The sequence below is a fragment of the Scaptodrosophila lebanonensis genome, unplaced genomic scaffold (genome assembly GCF_003285725.1).
Source record: "Scaptodrosophila lebanonensis strain 11010-0011.00,11010-0021.00 unplaced genomic scaffold, SlebRS2 tig00000089-arrow-pilon, whole genome shotgun sequence".
NCBI lineage: Eukaryota > Metazoa > Arthropoda > Insecta > Diptera > Drosophilidae > Scaptodrosophila > Scaptodrosophila lebanonensis.
Window position 1 is genome coordinate 1261150 of NW_022060565.1, and position 9191 is coordinate 1270340.

The following is a 9191-nucleotide window of genomic DNA, read 5'->3' on the forward strand; positions in this document are numbered from 1 at the left end:
AGAGTAAGTTCTTGTTCCTTGTTTAAAGCTTAATAATGTTTTACTGAGAGAAAAAAATGGAATGAGAGGAGGGGCGTAAATATGTGCTATTCATAGAAATCTTGTTCCAAATGTATGCCAAGTTCTTCGTATGTGTATAAACGTGTTGTGCACGTGACTAAGAAAAGATCTAAGCCGACAAGCAATTCAAGATCAGGCGACAGCGTTGACATCCTGAATTGTTTATTCAATGCTTAGCCTGCTGCATTGGGAGCTCTAATATTACTTTGCATCATTTGTTTTTAGTTATTTTATATGTTTATGTTAACCAACACCAAGCGATTGCACAAAAAACCCGTTGTTGCTTACGTAGCTAAGCAAAAAAAAAAAAAGAGATAAAGTAATCGCGTACGTGTTTAATATTATTTCTAGTCCTAGGTCAAAAACAATTCAATTCAATTCGCTGCTCAGCTGCTGTTCACAAACAAAGTTATGCCTTAGAACTAGAGCCTTTATAATAAACTTGCGTACCAACTAGAGAAATTAAATTGTATCGTTTGTATTCCTTATTTGTTTGCTTTTGTTTTTGTTTATAAATCAGTACAATTGGTAGACCGTTATGCTTAAAAGTATTTCGTTTTTCGTTTAAAGCTAGCTACAACAAATTAAAATAAAGAATCGTTCATTAGTTTTTGCTTTGCTTCAGAGAAAATGCGTACAATGTTGATTATTATTTAATTGCTGCTTATATGCCTAATAAAAAATACTAAAAATAAATCTAATCTCTATATAATTATCGCGTTGACTTCATTTATGAACAGCACACATAAGCATAAGCATTTAGCAGTAGCTTTATATATCAAATCATTGTTTTGTGCTTACATCTAAAAACATAATTGGCTTATTCGATTGATTATATACTTCTTGTTTATGTTGGTTTTTGCCTCTTTACATGACGTATGTGTATTTATGTGTGTTAATGTGTGTGTGTGTATGTATGAGTTTCTTAAGTAATTAGTTTGTAATAAATATATATATATCGAATATATACGTATGTATATTTAAAGTGTAGGTTTATGCCTTTTCATAATACATATTAGTGCATTGAGTGTAGAGCATCAGCTCAGCTACACTTCCGCTGCTCTGGTAGCTATACTTTGATTTATTCACGCATATGCTATGTACTGCCATTAATATACTTAGATAGCTCTACAAACAGTCAAAATCTTGCCTATACTTGGTACTTGGTATGATCGTGAAAATGTTTCGTGTAATTGTGTTAATGCTTGTAAATAAATGCATAAGGTTGCGGTTGTTCATTTTGCTAAGTACTTATATTCTAATGCTAAACTCAAAATATAACGTTGGTGGTTGTTCTTACCACTTTTTAAATACTTAGGGAGACTACGTGGTTGCTTAAAGCAATTAGTAAATAGTTTTATTTCTCTTTTTACCTAACGTACTTTCGACGGGCATATGGAAGCTTTTCCTTAAAGCGTAGCCTGAACTTTATTCTTAAAAAAATATCAAAAATGGATTTTAAGCTTAACAGCTATAATAAAATAAATATAAAAAAATTAAGGAATTCGAAACTCAAGTAAATCAAATTCATGGTTTGCGAAAAATTTAACTACAAAATAGAAAACAAAATCTAACCTATAAAAAAAAATATATTTTAAGCTTATTCAAATGTGCCCCCTAAGATGTGTGTTTCTATTCCATAATGTTGTTGTTTTTTTTTTTTTTGCACAGCAAATTCTAGCCAAAGTTTTAATTACATTAACTAAAAAATCTACAGTTACGAACATAATCTCCTTCCGTGGGCAGTTTTCAAAAACTTCAGAGTCACGTTAAGCAACATAGCGCTAAGTACATACATAGGTAATGTCTATATCCGTAATTATATGCATAAATCTAGCTAAAGAGTGTGATGTGGGGAGGCGGAGCTACAACTTCACCGCCTAGTTGTGCACCGGCATGGGCAGTTGGCCCAGCAAATTGTTGGCGAACTGCGAATTGGTGAACTTAAAGTGGCGCTTATCGTAGAATTTTAGCAGCGCCGGCGAGTAGGGATGGTTGTCCTTCAGATGAAGATAATGGACCTCCGGCTCGCAGGTAGTGTGGCCGCACTCCTCGCACACGTACATCTGTATCAAAAAAGAAGCAAATCAATTAGTTTAATACAAAAATTGAATACGAACTCCTTATATACTACATACATAAAGCAAGAATTTAATATTGGAATGGTTTTAATATTTTAATCATTTTGTCTTCAAGATACACTTACAACAATGCCCTGAATCTAAACTAAAAGATCACAGATCGTCTTCATTTTGTCCATTCAACTAAGATGTTTTTACATACTACTTTTCAGCCTTATAAAAAAAGTTGGTAAAGGTTTAATTCTACATACTATATATACAACTGAATTGGCCGATGGTTGTGAAATATACTTAGGATATCTATTGAGCAACGAAATCAGTTTCAGCTTGAAAGAAGTTTGTAGTTAATTTCTGCCACACATACTTTCCTAGATTTTTAGACATTTTAAAAGTATGTCGCTTCACAGGTAAATGGGTGGGCTTCCATTTTGTGTTCAATTTTGTGGTAATCTTTATTTCTCTTTACTATTTCTTTAATACACATTTTTTTGTGAGCCCTTACTAGCCTAATGCTTGGCTGTTTAGGCTACGCAAAAGTTTCAGAATCTTGTTAAAATTTGAATTACTTTGGAATCAAATGGCATTGGGAAGTAGTACGCCTATATCGAACCTAATAGATTGCAGCATTGTGTCTACAATCGAAGGAGTATTCGCGATTGGATTACAATTTTGTACTCACCTTGGCGCGTCGTTCCTTATACGCATACTGGTGTTGGACACTGTGCACCTTTTGGCAATGCGACTCGAGCGAGCAGCGCTGGGTGAAGCTCTTCTCGCACAAGTTGCACTTGTAGGGACGCACGCCGGTGTGTGTGCGGGTGTGACGCTTTAGGTCGAAGGTGTCGTTAAATCCTTTGCCGCAGAATGTGCACAGATAGCGTTTGATGTCCGAGTGGCACTTCATGTGACGGTTGAGCAGACGCTGCAGCGAGAACGTTTTCAGGCACACACGACACACAAACTTGTTGGCAGGATCCTCGGCGCTGTTCGATCCACCGTTGGCACTGCTGCCGCACATACTCACATCACCCAAACTGCCGTTATGATGGCTGCCACCCTTGACGCTGCTCTGACTGCTTTGGCTACTGTTGCTGCTGTGGCTGTTGTTGTTTCCATTGCCACTGTGGCCAAGATGCGGAGCCACCTGCGACTGCTGCTGTTGTTGTTGCTGGTGGGAATGTTGCTGCTGCTGCTGCTGTTGTTGTTGCTGCTGCTGCTGCTGGTGGCTGTGTTTGAGATCATCGATGCAATCAATGTTGCGTATGCGGTGGTGATGGCCACCATGTGAATTCTCCACAGCAAGCGGATTCTTGATGCCATGACCGCCATTTACAAATTCCAGATGGAGATCCGGTGGCAAGCCCAGCTGTGGGGCAAAAAGACCGAGTTAGTTCAATCTGCATTATGCATTTACAAAGCATTAGGGTCGACAAGACATAACAATAATGGGGAAACTATCTGTTATTCAAAATGGGTTAACAAATCATACGACGAACACAAACAAACAGGTGGCAGATGCAGAAGTTTCTCTTCATCTTACCCGCTGCTGCAACATCTTGCTCTTATTCAGAATCGCCACGCTGGGTGAGGGCGGCATTAAGCCGGCCGCTGTGGCCGCCGCTGCCGAAGCCAAAGACCGTAGTGTTGTTCGGTGCACAGTTGGTGCTTGATGCGGAACTTCACTATTTGTGGATGTAGTTGATATGAATGTGACTAAGGTGGTGCCATAAGCGGCAGCACAGGCACGGGTTTTCAACTTTCCCGGCTTTGCATTGCCGCCACCGGTACCGCTACTGCTACTTCCATTCCCACTTAGCTTATCAGTATTTTCTTCAGGGTTCTTTGTCTTGCCCAAAAAGGTGGCTGCATCCATTGCCGCGTCCATAGATGCTGGCTCACCCTCTGTTTTGGGTATGATAATAACCTCGGGCTGAACTTTGTTGCTGCAGCTTTTTTTACTGGGGCTACTCCGGCTTACAATAGTCGCACTGATGCCCCTTCTTGACGATTCTACATCGCTCTCCTGTTTAAAGGGAGTCGACGGAAAGCATACATATGGCAAAGCCTGTGTGTTGTGGGGGGTCAATTGCCTGATCACTTGGGTCTCACAAAATCTGTTCTTGTCTTTGGGCTGCTGCATGGGTAGTAAAGGGTCAAATATTATAGGAAGGGAACTTACGCTTTGGATAAGTGGCTTGGTGTCCAACAGAGCGGCTGCAGCCACATTTGCATCAAGCAGACCGCTTGAGCTGCTGCTGCCGCCGCCGGCATTGGACGAACCACCGCCCGAACTGCTGCTCGACATGGGACGATGGGCCGACAGATGTACTGCAGCAGCAGCTGCAGCGGCCGCAGTTGGCGAAGGAAGCGACAAATTGCTGTTGTCGCTGCCATGGTGATGTGCATGATGTAGATGCGAGTGCTGTTGCTGCTGCTGCTGTTGTTGTTGCTGCTGATGGAAGGCATGGTGGGCATGCTGTTGTTGCGCCTGATGTGACTGTTGTTGGGCTTGGTGTTGTTGTTGCTGTTGCGCGTAAAGATTATGCTGTTGTTGTTGATAGCCATTGGCGTGTTGATGATGCTGTTGTTGTTGTTGCTGCGATTGATGTTGCTGCTGCGCTTGATGCTGTTGCTGCTGCTGTGGCAGCATTAGTTGTGGAATCAGCGAATTCTGCTGCTGTGTCTGCTGATAATTGCCGTGTTGCTGTTGTTGCTGTAACATAAGACCGCGAGTTGCATGCTGATATGAGGGCGGTGGCGCCTGCTGCTGTTGCTGCTGATGATGGTGTTGCTGTTGCTGGTGTTGCGTGTGCTGCTGGTGCTGCTGCAGATGTTGCTGCTGTGCATTTGCAACATGTTGTTGACTGTTTCGTTCAAAGCCATACCCAGAGCTACCACCATTGCGAGTAATGTTGTTGGTTAGCTGCGTCAAAAGATTCTCATGCAAAGCGTCCAGCTGGGCGGTGGCCACACTTTGCTCCACGGGGGTCACTGACACAGAGTCCGGTGTCAGAGATGGTGTTGAGACCAATTCGAAGTCCTGGCGTGGACTGGTGGAGTTCTCATCATCGACGCAGCTTCGCTGTAGAAAGGAGCTCAAATCGACCGCATCAGAAAGCTGTTCGAGCAAATGATCAGTTTGGGAACTGAGCATAAGTGTGGCGGTGAATTGCAGCGGATCGACTGTGCCGTTGGGACATTGTGCTGTAGCCAGATCTGACATGATAGCGTCTTCGTAGGCGCTGGCATTGAAGTTTCCCGGATTCCCCATCGTTGCTTGAATGATGTTTTGGGCAAAGGTTCCAATATCGATCTTGGCCTCGTCGTACTCAATATCCGGCTCATCCTTGAGTATTATGCCGTAAGCTGAGGGATTGCCACCATAAAAGGGATGGCCAGTTGGTGAAGAATGTATATTATGGAATTTGGAATTGGAGTCGTTGTAATTAGAAGAGCCAAGACCATTGGCAAAGTACAAAATGTTATTACCATCATGAGCGGCGCCGTGGGTGCCACCACCACTTACTCCACCACCACCACCACTACCTCCATTTCCTCCTCCTGCTGCTCCTCCAGTGGATCCATTGGCGCCTGCGCCATTACAATTGAGAAACTGCTGGCTACCACCCCCGCCTCCGTTCCCTCCATTACCACTTGCTGCTGACATTATATAGGCAGCTGCGGCTGCGTTTTGTATTAGAAAATTCGGATTTCCGTTGAATGCGGATTGGCCGTTGGCTGACTGTGCGGCCGTATTATTGGTGGCCGTATTCTGGCCGCCTTTCAGGCTTTCGTAAAATGGTGGCAGAGCGCCTGTTGGTGGTGAATTTGGTCCGTAGTTGCTGCGTCCGTCACGTCCGCCACCCATTCCACCGCCTCCTGCTCCACTACCGCCGAGTGCGCCACCAAAACCGCCGCTAGGCGAACCGGCTCCGCCACTAGGACTCTGTCCGCTGCCGGCAGCTCCACCGTTGCCTCCAAAGCCAGATGCCTGAAAACCCTGACCGGCAGCACCAGATGAGGAACTGGTGCTTCGTCCGTGTCCCGCTGCTGCTGCCAAAATACCCGGCAAGCTGCGTACTAAGCGCGGATTTAGCCGTTGCGACTGTGCGAGCAGCACACGAGCTGCCAAAATCGTGTTCCGGCGACGTGCCTCACGCACTCGACGAGCACGCTCTAATCGCCGAGCGTTAAGTTCCTCGTCACTATCGTAGGACGCACTGCGTCTCTTCGGCACGTGATAATCGATAGGTTCCTGTTGTTCTGGTCCGAGATGATCAAGTGCGCTTAAGGGCAAGAGCACGTCACCCGGGACTGGGCGCTGATAGAGCTGATGATTCGGATGGTGCTGATCTTGTTCGTTCTGCTGAAGGGTGGGCGAAGGCGAGGGCGAGCTACTGGGCGACTGATGTGCTCCGGCGTGAGGAGCACGCTGGATAACGCTACAGCGTACAGCCGGCTCACGTGGAGGCGGCGGACTTGGTCGTTTTTCGGGCGGAGGCGGTGTGTTGCGCAAACGCAATGACAATGGCTTGTCTACAGGCAACAAAGGCTTTTCGTCTACAATAAGTTTGCAGCCGCCGTCAGAGTCACTGTCGCTGCTGGCAGCGTCACTGCTGCGCAAATCTGGCCGACTGTTCTGCTCCTCCTCCTCTTCCAAATCAAAATCTATTGGAGCACGTCGTCGACTGACAATCTCAACGGGATATTCTTTACGTTGAGCTTGGGTTAGTACAACACCCGTGCCGTAAAAACGCGGCTTTGGTGCTTCGATGCCGACGTCAACGTCAACGTCGTCATCCGTGTTTGCGTTTGCGTCGACGTTTTCGTCTATTGGCTGCTGCTTTGGGCTGTTCGCTTTTGGTATGCTTGCTATAATAGAAAGAGTTGGTGTTGTTGCCGTGAATTCGCGCGAATTCTCGTCGCAGTCTTTTGTGTCTGTTGTTGTTGTTGTGGTTGTTGTTGGGGATGGTGTGGGGATTGCAGGTGTAGTGGGTTCTGCTATTGGTGTGGTGCTTGTGGTTGTGGATGTGGTTGGTGTGCAGCTGGCGCCGCTGCTTAAACGCTGCAATAATTCTGCTGGCGTCAGGCAATTGTATTTTTCTGGAAATATACGAAAAAAACCAAATAAAAGTTCTCATTAGTCTTTGTACATACCGTTTTAATTAAAGTCTATAAGTATGTATATATGTATGTACATATACATATGTATGTATGTACATATGTATGTATGCATGTACATGTAACCCTACATTACTGCGTGAAATATTTAATTGCTTGATTTGTTACAATTGAAAACACTCGCGACAGTTATTTCAATATCGAATTAAAGAAAAACTACAGAAAACAAAAACGCACTAGCTTCTCCGCGTGTGTTGAGCGCTAATCGTCTACTAACTGTAAATTTAATGCGTTCGTCGAATATTCGAGGATCTAACTGCACTCTTATTGCGTGATCTTTTTCTACGTAGGCGAATAACTGTTATTTGCCGCCTTCCAGAGTTGCCAGTTTACTTCAGACAATCAGATACATTTGTATGTATGTATATTAGCACTTCATAATAATTTATCACCTGCTACTGTAGGCCTATTGGGCTGCAATATTATCAATTTTACAGGTAGACCCTTCATTTTTGTATTTCGCGAAATAAAACGTTTACTACTAAAATGAAGTTGCGTCGCACCCGCCCGGCCATTAAGCAATAGTTCAGCATTAACAACGGCTAGTCTGCACCGGTGGGGCATCTCTGATTAGTTTTCGGAATTTAAAATAACGTATTTATGTGTGTACGTATTTATGATTTGTTTATAACATTAAAATGCCTCTACGTTGTGTAGATCCGGGCGCAAACCTCGCGACTGATCTTCAGCAAAGGCATTAGACATTCACAAAAAAGGACAAGAATAATGTGTTCAAGGAGCAACGGCTTTCTTAACGGCAACAGTTTGTAACTGCACGCATAATATGTGTGTACCATATGTATGTATGTACATAAATTCATGTGTATATCAACGCAACGGCTACTTCAGATTAGCAACAACAATGGATTTTTGGTCAGCTGATCGTGTAGATGGGCGCGTTGTATAGCAGCGAGCATTCTTCCTATAATTACTTATCCTCTTTGCGCGCTGATTCAAATACATATGTATGTATGTATGTTTATGAAATACGATTGTGCGGGAAAGAATCATATTGAGTGCACGTCTACATACAAATGAGTATTCATAATACAAAATGCAAAGTTAAAAAATATTTATAAACAATTAAACGAGCAACAACTAAAACTGCATCTGTGTGTAATAGGCTACAAGTGCAAGTGCATGTGCGAGGTGGTCGTGCGGTGTGCAAAGCAACGGCAACGGCAAAGACAAAACAAAAACGGACAAAGACAAGGTTAGCCAGCTGGTTAGCTGGCTAGGCTGTTGCTGTTTATATTGTGGGGGCTTTAAATCAAATCAAGTGCAGTAAATAATAGCAACAACTACAACAAAACCTCATTGCAATGGCAATCAAGTTAACTTGTCGTGGCTCGTTTTTTGTTGTTGGCGGCCAGCGTTCTTAGCATGTATGTATGTACATATGTATGTATGAATGCATGTGTTTGTTCCTGTGTGTGTATGCGTGTACGTGTCGGTTTTGTTACTTTCCGTTCCGTTCATACTTACATACCTACATACATATGTTTGTATGCACATACATACATATATATGTACATACATTCATTTGTTGTTTGAGATCAAGATCAAGGCCTTTTGCCATGAGGCGGTGGCGGTGGCGGCGGCAACGACCAGTGTTGCCCATCAATGGTGTGTGTCTTGGCTAGAACAGGGGCTTGCACTTGTTTCTCAATGAACAAGTGCAACCCAATGACATGGGAGTGATGGCGTCCACAAAGCCAACTGTTGTATTGGCAGGAAAACGGCGCTTTACGTACTTATGTATGTGCATACACTTTATAACGCCTGTACACACATATGTACATAAATATGTATGCATCTATGTACATACATACATGTACATATGTATGTACATATGTGAATGTTTCAAAT

General features: G+C 43.6%; 1 protein-coding gene across 1 annotated transcript; it reads right to left on the reverse strand.

The window, feature by feature from the left end:
* Positions 1-375: 375 nt before the first annotated feature.
* Positions 376-7535, reverse strand: LOC115626752 (transcriptional regulator ovo). Its single transcript, XM_030522207.1, has 5 exons — positions 7500-7535; positions 5631-7244; positions 3682-5507; positions 2821-3507; positions 376-2126 (listed from the first exon to the last, which is right to left on the reverse strand). The coding sequence occupies exons 2-5, from the start codon at positions 6007-6009 to the stop codon at positions 1941-1943; spliced, it is 3078 nt and encodes a 1025-aa protein (XP_030378067.1). The 5' UTR covers positions 6010-7244; positions 7500-7535; the 3' UTR covers positions 376-1940.
* Positions 7536-9191: the final 1656 nt, after the last annotated feature.